General features: G+C 37.2%; 2 protein-coding genes across 3 annotated transcripts in view; both read right to left on the bottom strand.

Moving 5' to 3' along the window:
- LOC139935824 (cytoplasmic FMR1-interacting protein 2-like) overlaps window positions 1–4,264 on the bottom strand; it is a 35,150-nt gene extending 30,886 nt beyond the window's left edge. Inside the window, exons 1-2 of one of the 2 annotated variants that reach the window (XM_071930421.1) lie at window positions 4,179–4,264; window positions 2,719–2,972 (exon numbers count right to left, since the gene is read on the bottom strand). In XM_071930421.1, the coding sequence (XP_071786522.1) occupies window positions 2,719–2,928 (210 nt within the window). In that variant the 5' untranslated portion in view covers window positions 2,929–2,972; window positions 4,179–4,264. The other variant, XM_071930420.1, reaches the window with a different exon arrangement.
- A 1,277-nt stretch (window positions 4,265–5,541) lies between these two features.
- LOC139935873 (TBC1 domain family member 1-like) overlaps window positions 5,542–22,746 on the bottom strand; it is a 69,849-nt gene continuing 52,644 nt past the window's right edge. Inside the window, exons 11-19 of the mRNA XM_071930486.1 lie at window positions 21,817–22,017; window positions 20,891–21,052; window positions 20,019–20,177; window positions 19,257–19,408; window positions 18,309–18,401; window positions 16,419–16,578; window positions 13,785–13,954; window positions 12,683–12,916; window positions 5,542–11,661 (exon numbers count right to left, since the gene is read on the bottom strand). Of these exons, the coding sequence (XP_071786587.1) occupies window positions 11,278–11,661; window positions 12,683–12,916; window positions 13,785–13,954; window positions 16,419–16,578; window positions 18,309–18,401; window positions 19,257–19,408; window positions 20,019–20,177; window positions 20,891–21,052; window positions 21,817–22,017 (1,715 nt within the window). The 3' untranslated portion in view covers window positions 5,542–11,277. The remainder of the gene's footprint in view (window positions 11,662–12,682; window positions 12,917–13,784; window positions 13,955–16,418; window positions 16,579–18,308; window positions 18,402–19,256; window positions 19,409–20,018; window positions 20,178–20,890; window positions 21,053–21,816; window positions 22,018–22,746) is intronic.

A 22,746-nucleotide genomic window follows, 5' to 3' on the forward strand; every position in this document is an offset into this window, starting at 1 on the left:
GGGATATAAAACCAGCCAAATGAAAGCAACAAGAACAAAAGCACCATGGATCCTACATGCCTTATGAGCCAGCCAGTGTGCATTACAGAAACAGAGTCGGTTATTATTGCAAGTACAGCATTGTGTTCCCACCCAAACAAATGTGCTCAGTTTCCTTGTTCTGTTTTGTTTCCTTCAGGGATGTATGCTCTGTAAACCCCTTCCAATAATATTTCCTTTCTTTTCAATGACAGACTTCAGGATCTCACTCATACCTACATCCGCAAACCATCTTAGAATATTTAAATGGTACGTCTTATCAATTCTCAATGTGTTTTACTTTTATCAGGAAATAAAGCACTTAAAGAAAACTGACTGAGTAAACTCTAATTATAATTTTGGGTCGAGGAAAAAAAATTTGACTAGAACAGGCTTTGAACCTGTGACTGCTGGATTAATGTGCCAGCACTCTACCAACCGAGCTGTACATGTATGTAGCCCTAATATTGGCAGTCTACTGTACTTTGTCATTCTTTGTTGGGGTGCCAGTCAAAATCCAATCAACCTGTTAGGGATTATACCCAAGTTAATGATACAACCTGGAAATCAGCAGCAAAGGGAACACAGGATATATTATTTCAGTCATCATTTTACTTTTAAAAGACTCAAACGTCCTCTGACACAATAAAAAAATTCCATGAATTTTTGTCGTCTTAAAAAATAAAATAATGAAAAACGTTGGGCAGAACCAGTTCATACTGTACTAGGCCTGATAGTTTATTCTTGAAGAGGCAAGGCAAAAAGTGCACCTCACTGAGGAAAATGTGACTTTGTACAGGCATCAAGGCAATGAATGAACAGGGACAAGGAGGCAATTGCCACCATTGCCTTTATGCTCTAGCCTATTGTGCCTAGCTTTCAAAATAAATTTGGAGTTCATAGGCCCTATTGGAGTAAAACAAAAATATTGTATAAGCGACTGTAATGCAAATCAGTGTGGTTAACTGTGCAAATTAAGAAGCATTGGGGTTTGATAAAAAATAAATAAGGCACGTACTATACATGTATTAAATTCATCATCCATGAAACAAAAAGGGATGTGTTATGATTTAATTAGTCAATACAAGTTAAAGACATCATTCATGTCGGTGAATGGGAGACTTTTGAGAAGCTGAGGGCAGCAGACAAAACGCTTTTTTTTTACGGCTCTAAGTGTGCATGCATAAGCTCAGTATTGTGCACGTATGTCAGAGAACTGCCGAGAACTGTGAAAAAGGGCTGTCTAAAAGTCTCCCATTGCCCATGCTTTTGAGTGGGTTTGTTTGGAAACTAGTCATCAGGCGTTTTTATTATTTTGTCTTCTTGCATCTTGCCACAAAACAACAACTCACAATGTCCTTTCTACTTTTGACACTTAAATAGGCAACAACATCCTCTAGACCCATTTTTTTCAAGGCTGCTGGTAGGCTCTGTGAGAATGCATGTTCCATATTAGTGAATAGGAACAGTCATCAATCAAGGTATGTACATTAATACAGTTATTATAAACTGCAACATACATCAAATAAAAACAAGCATACAATCAACAATTTATCAATAATTCAGCCATTTTTGTTTACGGTTTCAAATTGATGTCTTTGATTTGGACCATAAAATTGTGTATTTTTTCAATATCAATGCATACCCACACACACCCAAAATACCACAAAAACCAAGAAAGTAACACTTGAAACATTGGTTCTAACAATATTTCAAATGCTACTTTCTCGGTCTAAAATTAAAAATAACACTTCAGATTCTGGTAATTCAAAGCACCTCCCATCAAAAATGTAGTACAAGTAAGACGACAGATTTTGATCATGGCTACTAGGGGAAAAAAGCAATGTTTAATGCAAGTTCAAAACAAAAAAGTGATTTTGAAGTTACAATGAAACAATACATGTATGGCTAAAAACTAATTTGTGCAACGTACAACAAGTTTATCTTGTCATGATTGCATAGTATAGGTGGATTGTAAAACGTGTCATCGGCCCCCATATTTGATGAGAGCTACCATTGGTCGAGAGTCACTGCAGCAGGTACACATTTCCAGAGTTAACACATCAAAAATGGTGATCAATGACGCGTATCGCAACCCACCCATATTGTGCTAGCAAGATATCATCTTAGTATTTCACAATTAAAGTTATTCAAAACTGCACCAAGATGTACACATATGCAGCTTTCTTTGATTTTCTGAACTAGACCAACAATGAGAGATACATATTGCGCACCCTGTTGCACACATTACAGAAACAATCAAAAGGCAATTTCATGGTACTGGTCACAGGAAATCAGCAACCTGTCTCATCGAACGATTATCATGACTTGCTATGCAGAAATTGGTACAACCAGTTTCAACATATCAAAGCAGGAAAATCATAGTAAACAAGATTGCAATAACAACCTGTGATCAATGCATTTACCAATCAGTCAGTTTCCATGGGTGTATAAGATACAAATTGAATCCAAAGTTGTGGCCTGGAATTACACGCAGGCCATTGCCTCCATTGCCCCTGTATTGGCCTTGGTGCCCCTTCAAAAGTTTCCCATTGACTTTAAGATTCTACAATAGAAATGCCCTTTTCAAAACAAAAAAAGGCCATGCCCTTTCAAAGATGAAATTCCAGGCATGAAAGTTCACCTCAAAAATTGTTTCAATGTCAACATGACAAAATAATCAGTTTTAATTATATTTACCAGTTCAGAATGAACAGTTGCTTCCTCGATATACTTGGACATTCCCGTCACGTAAGCCGTCCTATCTTCAAAGTTGGTGTCAAAGTTGGCTTGGTACGTAATGGAGACGGCCGTAGCTTCGATACATGGCTGTTGGTCTGGGAGTGGTAATTCCTCCAGGAGATCCACATTGGATAGGGCATCCTCGAGTGTGACAGTGGCGGCGGCCATTTTGCCACTTGTCAGGTTGGTTTCCTGATCCTCTCCGGCTGGTTCTAAATTAAAATTGTATAATACGTACGCTTTAAATCATAACAAGCAAAACTTACATGGCATTTTGAGAAAGTTTCAATTGACGCATGTGCAAGATAAAAGTCTAACAACAAGCTGTTAAGAATGTTCCAAATTTTCTTCACCAATTATAAATCTTACATTTATGTACATGTATGACAAGAAATATTGCAAATGCCACACAAAACATTAAACCAATGTTTACTCATTCATTCATCTCAACATTACACCTCAGTCATCTGGTCATATAGACACACCAAGTCAAACTTTAAAGATAATTTACAGACACCGTGCAAGTTAGTCTGTGTTACTGTTAGACTACTAAATACTACTATGGGGCAATACATTGCTTGACCGAGTCCATGATCTGTAGTATGTACATACCAATGTGGCATAATGCCCAAAAGTTTTAACTTTCTCTTTCCTTTGCCTGTTGTTGATGTTGTAAGTTGCACCAAAACAAAACAACAAAATGAAACGAACAGAGAGTACTTTCTTTTTTAAAGGCTTAACAAATTAAGTTAACATCAAAAAAAAGAAAGAAAATTCAATCATTTATAAAAACACAACATTAACAACAGCAACGTACACACAGTCATAATACTAAATACATGCGTATCTTTTTATGCCTTGAGTTTATGTCTGCACCAACTAGTTTGCACCTCAACCAATGTGCGAGTATACTCCAGAGGAGGTTTCTGCACAGTATAGGAAGATGATGATGATAATGAATTGAACATGCTGGGAAGCGCAGCCAAACCATTGGAGGGAAGGACCCATGGATGATCATGTGCATGGTTTACTATAATGACATTTGGATAACTTTCCGTATGGCGCCACCACTTTTTCACTCATTTTTACAAAAAGGATATATCAATCAGGTAAATTAGATACTATATTATTTTATTTCGAATGAAAAAGTGGTGGCGCCATACGGAAACTTTTCCTATATATAAACAGTTCTCTCTCTCCCTGTAACAACAACAGTACGTGCACTTTCAATGAGTCACTCAGAACTGTGTATTACAATGGTGGACTGACAAGCACGTACGGCGGTCCAGCAAAATCAAATCAGAAAGCAACAATTTTCTTACCCATGTTCGCAAGTTTGAGACCTTCAACAAGCACACATGAAAAGCCTACAGGTACAACCACAGTGCGGAAATAATACACAACATCAATTGACTTACCTTTCACCCTCCCAAACAACACAAAAGACAAGGAAATAGTATCAAATGTTAGACGGAAGTGTACACAGTTCTGACATTCTGGGCGTTGATATTTCTCACTGCCCAATTTAAACAGCGCCACCATGCGGTTGAAAATAATTAGTACGGCACTAATAACAAACAACATAAGCTGTCAGATAGTTTTAAATTGTTTGGAAAAAAAAGTAATTTAACAAAAACGTGAAAGAAAAAAGGACTTGCAATAATATTTCATTAAAAAGAGCGCAGTTTTGAACCATTATTAACAAGTACGGCTCACAGAAAGAACTTATTTCATCCAGTATATTGGAGAGTATTTGCCTTTCCATACAAAACAGCCATGCATGAAAAGCGAATGTATTTAAATTTTCTCATTTAAGATAGTCTATTGGTAAGTTGAGGGCACTGTTCACTCTTCAGTTTCAAATGCAGTTTATGCATAGACGGAATATGTCCTTATTATCCTGTTTTTATAAATTGAATCAAACGTCTCAACTCTGTTCTTGCTTTTCTCAGATGCAATTCTTTTTCAGTTTGGCCATGGAAGGGCTGAGGTGTCTGGCATTCCTCAAGCCCGGTTCATACTTCCTGCAAATGCGAACGCGAAGCAAATCTTTACGTCACAAATTCGCAACGAACAATTCGCAGCAGTTGAACTCTGCTCTACTCCCTTGCGAATATCGCTGCGAAAGGAGTGTGTAACGTCAAATTCACGTCAAATTCGCATTCGCAGGAAGTATGAACCGGGCTTTACTGTCGACCCAAGAGTGCCATCCCGCCCAGGCTGTACAGAACCCTGCAAGGCATTTTAAAATAAGTTTCTTCTGGGAAATGGTTTAAAGAAAGGAGGGAAAAAAAACATCCCAAGTCAATGGAATAATATTCCATAAAGGGTAGTCATTTTGTGCGAGGGGAAGGATTACTCTTTTTGTGATCTAGTTAACTTCTTAGAAGACAATATTTTGATCAAAATTTACAATGTAAATCAATACATCTGGGGTGATCCCTTTTTTTAAATGATCACTTTTTGTTAAGTTAAAGATAATTATAGAATTGGCTATAAAGTTGTAATGCATTTCCTGCAGATAGCTTAAGTCAGTGTTGTAGCGGATCTTGTGAGTGTTTTCATACAACCTACTTGGTTGGAAGAAAGTTTATTCAAATGAGGGTGCTAACACACAACATGAGGAGGGGGGGGGGGGGCAGAATCTCCTGTAATATCTGCATGTTTATCTGGAGTTTGCAGATTGTAGTAAATTTCTAATTATTCATCAAAAATGTTTCACAAAATAACAAAAATATGATCCATCCAACAACAAACCACACAATACCATGACCCAATACATAATAGCTTTTAACTTTTGTTTATTGGATTTATTTCAGTCTATTATCCAGCCTAACACTTCATTAATCTTACTCATTAAAGTAGTTCTGACATAACAACAGAAAGCTGGTTTTTGAAAAATAACATTCTCAAAGTATATAACTCACTTTTGTTTAGAGTGACACAAACACAGGGGAACTTAATATGCTTTCTACAACTGATTTGTATAAAATTAATCAGTGATAAGCATTGAAAGATTCCTACATTCTTTGTGGTCACGTTTTCTTAATTTAACAATACACTTTCATAAAACAAATTCACCTTCAATAATCTTGTTTCAACACTCTTTTAGTTGTAAGAGTTACAAATTTACACACAATAATTTTAATTTGAAATGGAATTTGCCAAAGTGGCAATCTCTCAAAACAAATCAATCAAACTAAAAAATGGAATTAGTTTTAATTTTGTATAAAAACAATAAATTATTGTAATATTCAATATTTAGGTAAAGAATTACAGTTAGTAGAAAACTAACTTTCCATGAAAGAGAATGCCAGCAGTAGTGTAGGTTGGTCTTTCAACCATCATCATGAAAGCCATTGTGTATTTCTTATTACAGGGGCGTTTCTGGGTCAATATTAATGAATAACTGGCTCTAAAAGGGAAGGTACACGTTTGGTAATTACTCATAACAAATATTAACTTAAAAACTGACTTGGTAACGAGCATTGGAGAACTGTTGATAGTATAAAACATTGTCAGAAACGGCTCCCTCTGAAGTAGCATAAATTTTGAAATAGAGGTAATTTCTCACTAAAATAATAAAAGACTTCTAGTTAGAAGTCTTTTATTCCTATCTGAAAGCACACACATTCGTCCAACAAGGGTGTTTTTTCTCCCAACTCCGACAAACCAATTGAGCTCAAATTTTCACTTGTTGTTTTATGCATATGTTGAGATACTGTACACCAAGTGAGAACACTGGTCTATGACCATTACCAATAGTGTACCTTCCCTTTAAATAGCACACTAGTAGTGTGCTATTTTCTCCAAGTAGCTGGATCAAGAAGCTTTATATCATTATTATCCTTAAGTAAGTAAGATCGTTCCTCTAACTTTCTCAGCTCCATGTGAAGCGTACAATCCCCAAGCTGCTTAACTTAATAATCCAACACAATACTGTCTCAGCCCTTTCAGGATCCCATTCACACACCTGGGTTAAGAGAAGCAATTATGGTTAAGTGCCTTGCTCAGTGAAACAAGTGTCATGACTAGGGCCCAATTTCATAAAGCTTTTTAGCAGAAAATACTGCTTAACAAATCTTGTTTGCTAAGCAAAAAAAGAGTAGGGCACCAGACCCAACCATGTAAACTTTATGGAATGTTGCCTGGTAACCCGTGTCTGCAGGTTTTTAAATGTTCTTATAGTTTTCTTGTGAATCAAAAGGCATTGTTTGAAAAATAACTAATATGCATCCAAAGTGGTCCTGTAGAATGCACTGCAGTTGGTTGCCTCCAAGTTGCCTGCAAGTTGCCTTCAAAAGTCGCCTTGTGTGTCGATGTCTTGAAACACAATACAACCAATGTAAAGCTATGATGGGGGACAATAGTCTGGTCTCAAATATCCATTTTATGGTTTCCTCTCAGTATTCATACGCACTCAGGGTGCAAAATAAAGTAAGATGTTCGCGCCATGGTAGAAGTTCTACAATGCTGATGCTTAATCAAACCAATTATAAATTTTGCACTGTTTCCCTCATAAATTCAAATATTGTAAAGTTAATTTGAAACAACAGGTTTTAAACCAGACATGTTGCTAATAACGCAATTAGTAAGTACAAAAACAAATCTATTATTCTATTTATACAACATATTTCATCATTTTTTACAAACATTAAATGGATCCAGCCATAGCTTTTAAATGTGAAACAAAATTTTAACGCTATTATCAAAATAAATATTGTCTTTGCAATTACTCAAAATGAAACATCACAATTATAACAAAGGCCTAAAACAATTGATTTTGAGTGATTCATTTCCAGGAAAATATTCTCTTTTGAGTCTGGTATTAATCACCAAATGAGGCCTTCTTAAACTTGATGGGATATTATTAAACAAACAACGGAAGGGAACTTAACATTACTATAAAAATAAACATCAGCAAAAATAATCACAGTTCAATTTGTCCATAAATGTTGCAATTTTGATAGATTTAAACTTGATGAAAAAGAAAACCACCCAAAATCATTATTTGGAATTTTTAGCACACACTTATCGTTGCCATTCAAAGGGCGTTTTAACTTCAACTTTTCTAAACAGGTTTGGATAATAATGCTAGGTAAGAAACTTGATTGCCATTTCTATGCCCCTTTTCAAAACCTCACTTGGTAACGAGTAATGGGGAGAGGTTGATAGTATAAAACATTGTGAGAAACGACTCCATCTGAAGTGACATAGTTTTTGAGAAACAAGTAATTTTCCACGAATTTGATTTTGAGACCTCAAGTTTAGAATTTGAGGTCTCGAAATCAAGCATATGAAAGCACACAACTTCGATAATTATCTCGCAACTTCGAAGACCAATCAAGCTCAAATTTTCACAGGTTTGTTATTTTATACATATGTTGAGATACACCAAGTGAGAAGACTGGTCTTTGACAATTACCAATAGTGTCCAGTGTCTTTAAGTATCTTGCTAAAGGGCACAAGTGTCAAGACCAGGATATGGAAATATATGAAGGGAGGGTACATTTTGTCAATTGGTGACAACCAAGTGTATTTTCAGGTTATTTCTTTGTTCTTTGAAAATAACCAGTTTGAATGTATTCACCGCTCCAAAATCATTAGTATTAATATTCTCATTATCTCGGATTACTCTGTCCCAACTATTTCATTATGGATACCTATATTAGTCTTGATTCCAGCTGTTACTATCAGGTTCTTTTGATATTACATGATTCATTCCATGGTGGTTATTCATCAGCACTTGGCACAATCAGAAATGACTGCTTAAAATCAATAACCAAAAAGAGAAGCTCAGTCAAACAAAATACCCTCTGGAAAAAAAGACTACATCATCATGTCAGGAACATATTAAGAAATGAGGTCGCAATTTTTGTATGGGTCGGCAAAACAACACCATAAAGTAAACCAAGACTGACAGTTTAACACAAATAAATGAGAGTAATATACTTACAGGGGGAAAGGCTTTTTGGCATAACAACTTTACCCATCAAACCAATAATAATCTTATACTTCTTACACTAAAATAAATGTAACTTTTTAAGTTTCAATTTGTTTTATGGTTACATCATTGGGCTTAGTCTAAATTAAGTAAAGATTATGACTAAAATGTTATAGACCTCTCTTCACTTGTTTAATAAAACTAACACATTAGGAGACAACTTGTGTTTGACAATGCAAGCAAGCAACACTTCATTATCTTAAGTTATCTATAAAATTGAAATTAAAGATTGCCAAAATGAATTTCAGAGAAGATTTTATTTCACTTGAATAAAATCCCTTGCATCTACCATGTAATACTGTGGTGTAATGAGGGGAGCCTTTTGTTGAAACAACCATTGCAAGGTCCAATTCCATGAAGCTACAATACCTGCATAGGTCCCTATTCCACAGGGTTTCGGTTGTACGTTTCAAGAATACCCCAGAGTTTTACTGCTTACCCCTACTCCAGTGCATGGTTATCTATTTCCCAGGGTAGATCAGGGGTGAAGTGATCCAAATAAGAAAGGGCCAGGTCGTTATTCTCCTGGGTTGCCCCCCCCCCCCAGGGAATAGAGTAGTGTGGAAAGGGTTTGTTTCATTGACAGTGGATTGTTTGATCAGGATTGTTCAAGGCTGCATGGCCAGACAACAAACCAGATCATGATTCCTTTGCGGAAGATTCTGATATTAAACCAATTCTTTTGATCCTATCAACATCTACCTGCAGGAACAGTTTATATCCCTAACAAGATTTAAAGTAGTTTAATGTTAGTGCATTTTTGTTGTACATTCTTTGACAGTGTATTGCTGCAACATTCGGCGAGTACAAAAGATTTGGCAAGCACTGAACTGATTAACGTATGTACAATGGTTACAATTTATACAAAGACTGTTTTTTTACATCATCAATTGAAGTAGTATCCACATTTATCTGTAATATACATTGATTATACTACTTTCTCTGGGCAGTATTAAAGGGAAATAATATCAATGTAAACATCTCTGAGAAAAAGGAAGAAAGAAAATTATAAGATACGGGTTTAATTTTCAACCAGTACTGAAAATAGCTGCTCATAAGAAACAGAATGAACCTATCAAGATCAAATGAACAGTTTGAAATCTTTTTCTTGAACAGAGATTAAGTTTTAAAACAATATCCAGCTTCTTATAAGAAACAGAATGAACCCAATAAGATCAGATGAACAATTTGAAATCTTTTCTTGAACAGAGATAAAGTTCAAACATAAAATCCGTACAGACTGACATTATGGCTATATGGTTATGTGTTTGAGTAAATAAGTCAATCTGAATCATCCTAATATCATTTTATGCAGCCCAATAACTGCCACAAATTCAGTAATACTCGTTTGCATTTTCAATGTTTAAGGAACATTAATGATTTTTTTACATTTTTGGCAAAACAAACTGACTTCTATTCACAGTACTTCCTGTACTATCACACACACAATGCTGCCCCTTTCAGCTTCTTGGATACATGTACATGCAAATGAATGCCAGTGATTGGTTTCAGCCAAACTCCATTAGCATTTGTACCTGGACTCTTCCCACAGAAACTGAACGGGGAGAAATCTGAGCACATCAGTTTCTGTGCAAGTCCTGCAAAACTTTCACCACAAATTGGTGCCAAAATGGCTGTCCCAATAGATCACCTACAATACTTTCATGTAAAGGAGGTGAAATGAGCCAAATGTGTACAGGGCCCAATTTCATAAAGCTGCTAAGCAAAAAATACTGCATGGCAAAATCCATTGGGGCACCAGCCACAATAATGCAAACTTCAGGTAAATTTAGCTGGTAACCTGTTTCTGCTAAGCAATACTATTTTGTGCTTAGCAAGTTTTGGTGCTTACATGCTTACTGTGAAATTGGGCTCAGAAGACAACCAGATACCCCTCTTGCTACACCACGCCTGTTTAGAAATCAAGCATTGGAACTATTTAATCGTCCTAATCACACATATGAGTTTCGATGGATCGGTGAAGTAAAGGTTTATCCACATTTATTTCTCCATCTTTCATGACAATAAACTGTTATCTGTTATGTACAATATAATGTTGCATTGTTACATATAGTTTGGTCCAAAGCGAGGGTTTGACTGTTTTGATTTTTTTTTTTTCTGGAAATGTTCTCTCGAAGAGCCTTTAATTTCTTATAGAAGTAAACTGGAACACCTCAGCAACACATTTACTACAAGGCTGGTTCACAAACAAATGTAGATTTGAGGGAGAGATATTCGACAAACACTAAAGAAATCAAATTCTTCAAACTTCTTCAGAGAGAAGTACACCGATGTTAAAACAACATTTCTTGAAATAAGAACGGAAAACAGCTCAAGACCACGGATGTCACATCTTGAGCTAAAGTGCAAGAAGCCCCCAGGCATGTTGCATTAAATAGATCTTTAAATACCAAGCGTCTAGCTATAAACAATGTCATGCCGCTAGATATAAATGCTAACGTGCAGTACTCAACCGACTGTATCGGCAAAACTCACAAAAAGAGAGAGACCCATCATGATAGGTTATCGGTCGGCATATCTATCTCGCTACTCCCACTGGTGCTGATCTCACTCCCGGAGCTCCCGTTGCTATGGTTACGACCCCACTTCTTCTTCTTCTCAGTGATGGAGGCCACCTCCGTGTCGAGCTCGTCCAGGGAGCAAGTCTGGGAGCCGGAAAGATTTCCCGTCCCGCTGTCGGCCTTCTGGTCCGGCGAGGAGTCCTTTTCATCGAAGGAGCTCTCTGACAGGATAGAGGTGGTGGTAAAGTTGATGCCGGCATCCTCCAGGAGGATGTCTTTTGGGAGGAGGCTGCGGAGTTTGGCGACAGTGTTCAGCAGAGCGGCTCTCTCTAGGTTGAGAGAGCGGATCTCAGATTTGTGTTTGTCTTCATTTTTCTAATAATTGAAAAAAGAAAATTTTGATTGACATCTAAAGCGACAAGAAAGCAACTCTGTGCACGCAGCAAATCGCTTCAAGTATTAATGATTTAACAAAAAAGAACTGATCTTTGAAGCGAATTTTACTGTTTTATTTTGAAACAAAGGAACACCAAACTTCTAATGGAGCCCAGGGACTATAATAATACAAGCTTTATTAAATGATGGTAACCATGTCACCTAAAAAGGTGATTTTTCAATGGGCCATCCTTAAAGATGTGTATTGTTCTTCCCTTTAAAGTGTGATGTACAGTAAGCGTTGAGGAAGTGTACATTTATTTTTAACAATTAGGATTTCTTTTTGGAGAAAAATGTCTGATAAAAAAAGGAAAAATAAAATTGAAATACATGTATATAAAAAAAAATTGGGGGTAAATTGTGCGCTTGAAGCATGAACTTATCTTGCCGGGGGCACTATGTAGATTGGGTTACCTAATAATGTGTGTTCTCTCTGGAACAAAACTCTGCACTGAAACTTCTCTCCCTTTCTCTCCTTTAGGGTCGTGGCTAATACAGTGATTAAAAGAACACGTTGCCTTGGATCGGACGAGTTGGTCTATAAAAAGCGTCTGAAACCCTTTTTTATAAAATGCATATGGTTGGAAAGATGTTTTAAAAGTAGAATACAATGATCCACACAAGTTTACCTCGAAATTGCGTGGTTTTCCTTTTACTGTGCGAACTAACAGGGTTGGCCATTTATGGGAGTCAAAAATTTGACTCCAATAAATGGCTGACCGTGTTAGTCAATGAGGTAAAAGGAAAACCGTGCAATTTCGAGGCATGTTTGTGTGGATCATTGTATTATACATTTACAACATCTTTCTACCCATAAAAACGGTAACAAATGCTTTTCAAAGACCAACTCGACCGACCCAAGGCAACGTGTTCTTTTAAATTCACCTCTATAAGAATCTGTGGCTTCCCAAACCAGAACAAAAACCTAAAACACAATGAAAGTAAAAGCTTGAATTCTTACCCTCAGGTTGTGGATCATGGCCTCTTGACTGTGAATGGATGTGTGGGCTCCCTGGAGCTGCTCCAACAGCTCATTGTTATGACGACGCAAGTTACGATTGGCCCCCTCCAGCTTCTGTATGTCTGTCACTGCCCTGGAGCGCTGGTGGACAGGCGAGGGCGCCATCTCCTCTTGAAGAACGTGGTACTCCACCTCGTAGGCGTGTAATTGCTTGGAAATATCCAATTGGTAGGCCTTGAAAGAAAAAAGAAAAACAGGACCGATGTTTAACATTCATCACAACAACTCCCAGGAAATGGGAGGCCACAGCCAACTTTGTACAGTTAATTCAATTCAATTCAACAGAAAAAACAAATTCAAATTAAACCAAAACCGTGAAAAGCGATAAAACCCAAAATACAAGATACTAGACTACTCAAAAAGCCACGTAAAAATGTAGCTTGTGACTGGTAAAAGAAAACTAGGCAATCAAAGATCGGCATTGAAATTGGACTACATAACCGTGGCAATATTTACAGTAAGAGGAAAACACTAGAAAATAACACTGATGTAAAAAGGAGAGGAAATGCTGTAGGCCTACATGTACAACAATTGACCCAACTTCCAAATCCCAAGTATACCAATTTAACAGTATATTGACTATTGTTCTTTCAGGCTTCCTGAGGCACCTTGTTTTAAAAGAAGGAAGAAAAAAAATCCCAGAGAAAACCAGCTAATCTAGAGAAAAGTCTTATGTGTGTTGCTGGTCAAGTTCTACTCTTATTTTTCTTTTTTTTTCTTCTGTCTGTCTTGTATAATTTCTTGTAAATGCTGGTCCAGTGTTTATTTTATAAAGACATTTTACATGCACTTTGGTCTTTAGATTACGCCTCCAAAACTTGCCCAAGTTTTGTTTTGATTTGAGCTTATCTATCTCATGTATGAATGAACGAATAAATCTGAAGGCAAGCTTTTTATCTGGGAAAATCTTGATGCATTTGGGTCTTGCGCATCCCAAGAAAACTTGACACACAATCACCAAAGGTGAAGAAAAAACAGGTGATCTTTGATCACAGCGGCTACACATCGCCGAGTCTTTTCTTGAATATTTAACTCTAATCACCTTATTGATGACATTCTCCATCTGGATTATCCCCAGCATCGGCAGTGTGTCCTTTAAGAATTCAATGATGGCCTCAAAGCCGTCACAGTGTAATAGCAGCTCCTCATGGCTACCTAGTACGATCAAAGCCACCTTGAAGATCACCTCAAACCCCTGCAGGAAGATCAGATCTGCAAAAACACAGCACCAGGGGGAACAAAAACAGATGAGCTTTGAGATAACAACTATTTGCCGATTGAAACACGATATGACATTCAAGTTGACTTAAAGGCACTGGACACCTTTGGTAATTGTCAAAGACCAGTATTCTCACTTGGTGTATCCAAACATACGCATCAAATAACAACTCTGTGGAAATTTGGACTCCATTAGTCGTCGAAGTTGCAAGAGAAAGATGAAAGAAAAAACACCCTTGTTCAACAAATAGTGTGTTTTCATCTGCTTTATAAAAGGATTCAGGTGAACTCTTTTATTATTTAAGTGAGAAATTACCTCTTTCTCAAAAACTATGTTACTTCAGAGGAAGCCGTTTTTCATAATGTTTTATACCATCAACAGATCTCCATTGCTTGTTACCAAGTAAGCTTTTGTGTTAAAAATTATTTTGAATAATTACCAATAGTGTCAAGTGCCTTTAAATGTAAGTGTGCTGTGTACAGAACAAGAAAAGCCAAGATCTAAAGGCACAAACCCTGGGAAAATTATCACTAAAAACACAAAGTATTGCCTTAGTACTGGGACATCAAACTGACAGCAAAATAACACTCGGCAAGAGCTTGGAAAAAAATAGGATCAACACTACAACCGTATGAATATAGTTAGGAGAAATGGTCAATATGGAGATAACTGAGAGTTTTTAATTTTGTTGTCTTCAATTTATTATATTTATTGTTTGTTAATCAATACATTGTAGCAAGTCTCACTCCTTTTCTCACCTAATTTCCCACATGTTGACATCGTAAAGTGTTTTTTTGTTTACATTCAAGTGTTCTCCGTTAAATAAAATTGAGCTTACTTACTGTAAACATGTTATTTTGAGTCTGATGCCAAATACTGTTTTTAAAAATTTAAAAATTTAAAAATTTGTCTTTATACATGCTGTTTTTACTGTCATTGAGGTCGCAATATGAGACAAATGTCATTTTGAATTGAATTGAACTGGTTCTGATTTAAAGATTTCAGATGCAGCTATAAACTAACTATAAGCTTCTTTACTAGAAACATGTTTGATTCTGATGCAAAATACTGTTTAAATTTGTCCTACTACAAATTGTATTCACTGTCATTGAGGATGTCAATATGAATGAAATGTCATATTTAAGCGAATTGAACTGGTTCTGATTTCAAGATTTGGGATGCAGCTTAAAGCAAACCAGAGTTCTCACTTTAGACCTTTATGGCAATCTTTTCTGGCAATCTTTGTCAGGTTCCCAAAAGCAGGGGGGGAAAATTGCCAACGCAATAAAGGTCTACAGCAAGGCATACAAACATTTAAGACTTGAGGATACAAGTTTGGTGTTACAAAAACCAAGAGGGGAAACTACAATGAGGGAAAAAAACAGTCAACGCTGAGATAACCAACTCTTGTCGACAGGATTAGAATGTCAACTTCTGTTTGACTTAAAAATGCTTTCGCAGGGTTCCTTGAGGTATGGAATTAAGAAAATAAAAGATCCTGATACTACAAGTGATCATATCAAAGCTACTGACAAACTTCTTAAGGATAAAACCCTGCTGATGTTTGTTGTTACAGTGAGAGCTGCATAGGCACTTATATAGGAAATATTTTATAAAGCAATTTACTGACCAAGCCTGTTATAAATATTATCACTACAGTAAAATGATACGGCTAAAGAGTACTTGGATTGGTTTGTTGACCATTTTCACCTAAGAAATGGGGTTTATTTCACGAAATGCAGTTCTTCACTCAGGGAAGAGAATTTTGTTCTTTGAAATTTTGTCCTTTATCCATTAGTATTACATTTTTTCCCCTTCATTTATGTCATTCCATACCCAAAATCAGGCACTTCTCCAACTGCTCCGAAGCATGTGAAATTACATTTAAGTCCAAGCAATCGAAACATCGCACATGACATCATTGTGATGTAACGTCTTAAACAAAATATCAATATGTAGAGGGTGGGGGAGTGGGGGGGGGGGGGTTGCAGACAAGGGAAATTTTTGGGGGAATTGTGCCTTTGATGGTAGAAGCATCTCCGGCACACAGTCAGAGTATGTCATGAGAAAAGATAAAAGGCCAAAGGGTAATTCCAGATTTAAAGTCATCAAAGGCACAAACCCACCAGCGTTGTAGCTAGACCAATTATAGTGGTGGGCTCTAAATCCACCAAGGGCAAACATTATTCATGTTAAGATGAGGGGCCATCTTTGCTGAATTGCAATCTTGGGGAAATCTGTGACGGGCGGCACAGAGTATTTCGCTCGGAGTGCTGGGCGAAAATGTGTAGTTCTCAACAGGCCCGCCCAACACTGCCCACCGTGGCTACAACGCTGAAACCCATCACCTAACTGCAAAACTAATTACACACCAAAATAGGTGTTATTTGAAAGCTCTCCTATTGCTCATACCCACTTTGTCACAGAGTGTCAGAATTCATTTAGTATTCAACTTACCAAACACCTTTGCGACGAACCCTAGGGGAAACTGAGAGGCAAAGAGAGTGAGGAACCACGGAGCGGCGTAGAGGGACGGACCGATCTCATTTTGCTCCAGATGGTCATACAGACGCTTGTGGAAGTCATGGAGCAGACGAGACAGCTGGTACATCTGGATCTAAATATTGGTGTAATTAAGATCATTAGAATGGTGTGTGCTGGAGGTGTCTAACATCTTGCTTTGCAATGGGTGGGTTTCTACATATATTCCTCATCCAGTTAGTAACCTTCGTCTGGAATTTGTTTATTTATTTTTTTCAAGTTCAATTCACGTTTATTCCCACAAAATTGAGAAACCAGCCATTTGCAAATGTTTCTAAAATAGTATTTTTGAAACGGCAAATTGGAATTACCAGGCTTTTATTTTTGTACAGCCTGAGTTCAAAACAAAATCTGCATTTCACAAACACCTTATACTGGGTATTTCAGAAAGGGCGCACTGGAATTATAAGGTTCCCAAACTTTTCAAGAGCGTGAATTGTCAATTCAAAGTTATGTTATATCTGATTTACTCTGTAACAACACCTAAGCAGCTGCAAATGTTGTCCTCCCCCCTCCCCCAACTTTGCAAACATATTACCCCCTAATTCATAACACTGGCTGTAAATAGCTCCCTGCTAACATTGATTGCCTTGGCAAATATATTTGTTCCCGCTTGTTTTCTGCTCTAGAGACTTCTATTGAAGAGTACATGCACCCACCATGCACCCACTATGTATCTTTTATTGCTGCACTTTATGACAGTCTGGTCTATGCAGACATAAAATAAACAGCTAGATGTTCTCTGTCGTGTGCGCATATTGACAGTGCAAATACCCACTGGTGATGGGGCAGGAGGTACACTCGAAGTGCATGCATGAAATACATTACATGTACAGTATATAGTTTATGTTCGATCACAGGTTAAATGAGCCATGTGTACATCATTTATGCATGGCAAAGCCCATCCTTCAACTAATCTTTCCAGCGACTCTTTGTTGGTATGTTCTCCAAGAGAGAATTTTAGTCAGCCAAATTGATTACCCTAACAAAATTAAAGCAATGTTATACAACAATAGATCATAGGAGCAAGGAGATTGATATGGAGCACATGGACCAATTTTCTTAGAGCTGCTTAAGCATGCAGCAAACCATGCTTAGCAATTATCTGCCAAGCAAAAAGAAGCAGGATACCAATCATAAATGGTGCATGTGGAATGCTATTTTGGTTGGTAACCTTATTCAAGTAAGCATAATGTTACTATGCTTAGCTACTTTTTGGGCATAAGCAGCTCTATAAAATTGGGCCCTGATGCTCAACATCAATAAAAGCCCAACAATAAATGTAAGACAGAGTTCACTAAAGACATACGTTTATTGGTACAGTATTGCAGTTGTTTCTACGGACTTGTCAGGCAAGATAATATGTGGGATCAGGATTTAAATAGAATTTTCTCAAAGTCGACAAAATGTCTGGGTGATTTGGGGTTGAACAAAGACAAATTGACTAGAGCAGGATTTGAACCAATCTCTGAATTAACGTGCTGGCGCTCTACCAAATGAGATATCTAGCCATCTGTTGACGGTCTCCATATTAGTTCTGTTTGTGGTTTGTTATTTAATATCAGAATTTCTGAGTGGTAAATTCTGGTAAACTTAATACTAGTCCTATAATAATAACCCAAGTCTGCCAGCAATGAATTGTATATACTTAGGACTTTAGTAAATACAAATCCGAGCTTTACCTCCTTAAGCTCTGTTCTGATTGATCTTTTTGTCTTTCTCATTTGTCCACTGTTTCTTTAAGGTGCGTGAGGGGGGGGGGTGCTGAGTCTGGGGTTTGTTTTGAGAAGAATTCTTGACACTAACCTGAAGTGCAATCATGTCTGGCTTGTACTGTCTACGGAAGCCCAGTGAGAACATCAGATAAACTAGCATCTCAAATGACTGTTCCTCATCCATCTGTTAATGACACATACATGTACATACACAGAATAATAAAACAATCAAAATCTTATACGCAGGGCCTATGGTGCATCTCAATAACTCTCAGTTCAGCTTCAAGTACACAGAATAAGAAAACCATCCAAATATTTAAACAGGGCCTTTGGTGCATCTCAACTAACTCACAAGATCTTCACTCAAAACAAACAACGTCAAAACAAAATAAATATTACTATCAAATCAATTTGTAGTTCCTCCTTGCATCACAAAAACTGCCAAAAAACATTTCATGAAAAAAATAATAATAATAACTCTTTTAGTGCCCGCTTTGTGTTTGAGTTTCAACCTAAAATGTCCAGCTTTTTGAGGGTTTTCGAAATTCTGTATAACAAATAAACAAATAAGTCTATGTAACCAAACAAAAATGTATCTTGCTGATTTGTGTTACATCCCAAAGTCAAAAGTATTTCTTGAGTGATAATGCCCTCTTTTGATAACATGTATATTATGGGTTGAACATGTACAAATTATGACACTTTTTGAGTACATAAACAAGATTGTACATGTACGACAATAGTGCTTTCAGATTACATAAAATAGATCAAACATGTACGTATGACCCTGGCACTGAATCATTGAACATTCATTGTACAGGGTTATTTTTACATAGAAAATAAAATGTCCTGTTCCATGATTTGTGTCAACCTAACTCAAGGCAATATCACAAAAGATTTGTAATGAGTTTGTGTGAGTTTTGTAGGTTTCTCTTAGTCTGGGAAAAAGACAACATAACGCTTAATTTCTTATGAGATGATGCACATCAAGCATGAATAACGTCATCCTATAGAATTCCCTGATCGGGCGGTGACTCACGTGCATCAGCAGCACCCCGGCAACAAAGCTCAGCCCCTGGCAGTAACCAACATCAGTGTCCAATAGGGAATACGCTTTCAGCAGGTTGAAAAGTGAGAGCTGTCCCCGGCCGAGTGGATTGGCAAAATACGGATGAGTTGGAAACGTTCGACCTGAAACGTGAGATGATGGAAATCGTCATCGGAAATCAGAGTAATCAATGCTCATGAGAAAAGAGACAACCATGTCGCTTTCACATTCGGTCTTGTAATGTTATCTTACATGTATTGTGCTGTATGGGGAAATTTAACAATAGACTGTACAAGCACGTCATATGGCACTGTACACAAATGCTGGCCAGGTTAGTGCTATGGGCAGTTTTTTTCCCTCAGTAAAGGGCAACTTTTTTACTTTCAATATCTACTGGACATTTCAAGGGGCATCAAGACAATGTGAAATTATGCTTCATTGACACGCAACAGGGATTTCAAAATAACTTTTAAATCCATGTTATTCAAAGGAGAGAGATTTACAGAAGTATTCTGATCATCACTTCTTACTTTTGTGTACTATTTTTATATCCTTGATTAATGCAAAGCCTTGTCCAATCCTTTTTGTAGTTTGTGTAATTCAATTTTTTTTTTTAATCTACTTTTATTACACATCTAACAGCACAATTAGCGCCAATAACAGAATGAATAGGAAACAAAAAGAACTGCCCAGTTTTAGATGTGGAAGGAAAAACCTAAAGGGGGAAAACATGGACTTATTATCTTGACTCACCTAGATCAATGAGTATGGCATGTTGGTGAATGGTTAACTGTTTGAGTAGCTCCTTATAGGGTTCATGCTCAGGTATCTTAGCGCTGACGACACAGCCGATCAGCTTCTGCTGCTCACAGATCAACTGCCATATCTCTCCCCTCCTAGTCTTTGGTATACCTTGGTGAAACAAACCCAATACAGAAAACCATTTACAAATCCAAAGGTCAAGGTCGAGCACATTGTTAGTGTCCACTAGAAGCACCGCACACCGTTCCTCATCTAGATGCTGAACAGGCTTTGATGAGAACCCACATAGATGTACATGTAGATGTAGATTATAAAGGTGTTCATCAGACTATACTACCTACAAGTTATACTTAAGCTGTATACGAATTGCTACAGTTAAAGCTATGACTGTTGCTAAGGGTGTTGAAAATGACTTCATATACTCCATCACATGATGAAGTGGAACAATGAGAAACACCGGCAGGCTGATGTACTAAAAGGTCGTTCCATTACCTTAAACCATCTGACTACAGGCTTTATGAAATTGGCCCAAGATCTACGGTTTCAAGCTTTATAACTTTGCAAAAAATAGTTAATGGCCTGAAGTTTTGACTCAACAGAGTATTTTTTATTGCAATATGTGTCATTGACCGCTATCTTTGATGTAAAACAATGAAAAAGTGCAAGAGTCTACGCGCTTCGCTTGACTCTCAACCAATGATAGCTCTTCACGCATTCACAATTCATCAAAGATGGCAGCCGATGACAACTATTGCAATCCATCTATTGTCTGATGACAGTGAGTACTTTGGTAGTGGTAAGGGATCTAGTATTCCCCATATGATTTGTTGGTCATTGAGGCAACTGCCTTATGAGTTACCTACCTTGTCTGAAGGTATCATTCATTTCATCTCCACTCAGTCGGACGTTACTCCTGTTGGGTCTACTTAAGATCTTCTCCCATGTTATCGTCACTTCCTTCAGACATGGTGTGATCTCCTCATAGTCTAGCTTGATGCGTTTCTCATGAGCAGCGTCTTGTCGAGCTGATGACCAACAAACAAAGGAAGAAAGTTTAAGGACGGATCTTACTACATGTAATTCTATTAATTTTGGTTTTACCAATAAACCCCATTGTGTGTTAGCACTGTATACTCAGTACTTTCTCGAGCTCTGTAAAAAAAATTCACAGACATATTACTCGGTAGGGATTCAAACCCATGACCCTTGCAATTCTAGAGCAGATGTCTAACCAACTAGACCACCAAGTTTGCCTGGTAGCTAGAGGCAGTTCAGGTACCGCAGCAGGTACCTTACTATGTAGTTCTATACAAGCAGTAATAATAGCAGGCATTTACAAGTTCTTGTTTAACCCCTGTGTGTTTTAAAGGGAAGGTACATGTTCGGTAATTACTCAAAACAAATATTAATTTAAAAAACTGACTTTGTAACAAGCATTAGAGAGCTGTTGATAGTATAAAACAATGTGAGAAACGGCTCCCTCTGAAGTAGAATAGATTTTGAGAAAGAGGTAATTTCTCAATAAAATAATAAAAGACTCCTAGCCAGAAGTCTTTTATTTCTATCTGAAAGCACACAAATTCGTCCAACAAGGGTGTTTTTTTTTTCTTTCTTCACTTTCTCGCAACTTCGATGACCAATTGAGCTCAAATTTTCACAGGTTTGATATTTGGTGCATATGTTGGGATACACCAAGTGAGAAGACTGTTCTTTGACAGTTAACCAAGGTGTGTAGTGTCTTTAAGGCTACATAAAGGAGAAAGGGCTTCAGATGCTGCCAGAGTCTCACCTTGTAAGTTTCTGTTCTCCTTATCCATACGGATCAATAGGATCTGCTCTCTGATGGCCTTCTTCCATAGATCACTGATCTGTTGTCTTGAGCTGAACCTCTTTGGTCTAGGTAAACTGTCCTGCCTCTCCAACCCTCGGAGAGACGGCAACCCCTCGGTCTCAAACACATCTTCCTCCGCTTCCTCATTAATATCCGACACTGTAAAGAAATTTAATTCAATTCAATTCAAAGTTGCGTTTATTTCCGCATATTATCATCAAAAGTACAGTCAATAATAAATGAATGTGGAGGCACGTTAAAAAAACTGGTCTTGTTTAGGAACAGGCTACAAAATGAAACAAAACCTTTACAAAAGACGAGTTAACAAAACAAACAAAATAACACCTACACACCAAGTAACAATAACAGTGTGTGTTTACGTGTACGTAGACAACAAGCAACAGTACATGTAGTAAGATGAGATATAATTCAACCGGGGGAATAGTTTCAATTTTAACAAGGCACAATCTGCATCACGGTTGTTTTGCAGAACGAGAACTGTTCTCCATTAAGTCTTGTGCACTATACATGTAGTGACTGTTTATCACTAGGGGCCCTTATGGGTAAAATACACAAAAGACACCATTAAATGGCAGAAACTTGCTTATATATCCTATAATGTGACTTTAAAGAGTCATTTGTGTCAACAGTTTTAGCATCGGCCAATAAACTGTTTTCTTTCTTTAGAAGAACAGACTGATCTCACTTGTCTTATGGGTTAGTAGACTTTGAAACTCAACAGAATTGAAAGATATTTATCAGACTCAAAGTCAACACTCGAACACCATTCAATATATATATTTTATATTTAATTGAGAAAACACAAGACAACAAGACAACCAACTTGACACAAAACCACTGTCCTTGGGCCTGTGGTTTAGTGTAGAT

Source organism: Asterias amurensis, chromosome 4 (assembly GCF_032118995.1).
Source record: "Asterias amurensis chromosome 4, ASM3211899v1".
Lineage (NCBI taxonomy): Eukaryota > Metazoa > Echinodermata > Asteroidea > Forcipulatida > Asteriidae > Asterias > Asterias amurensis.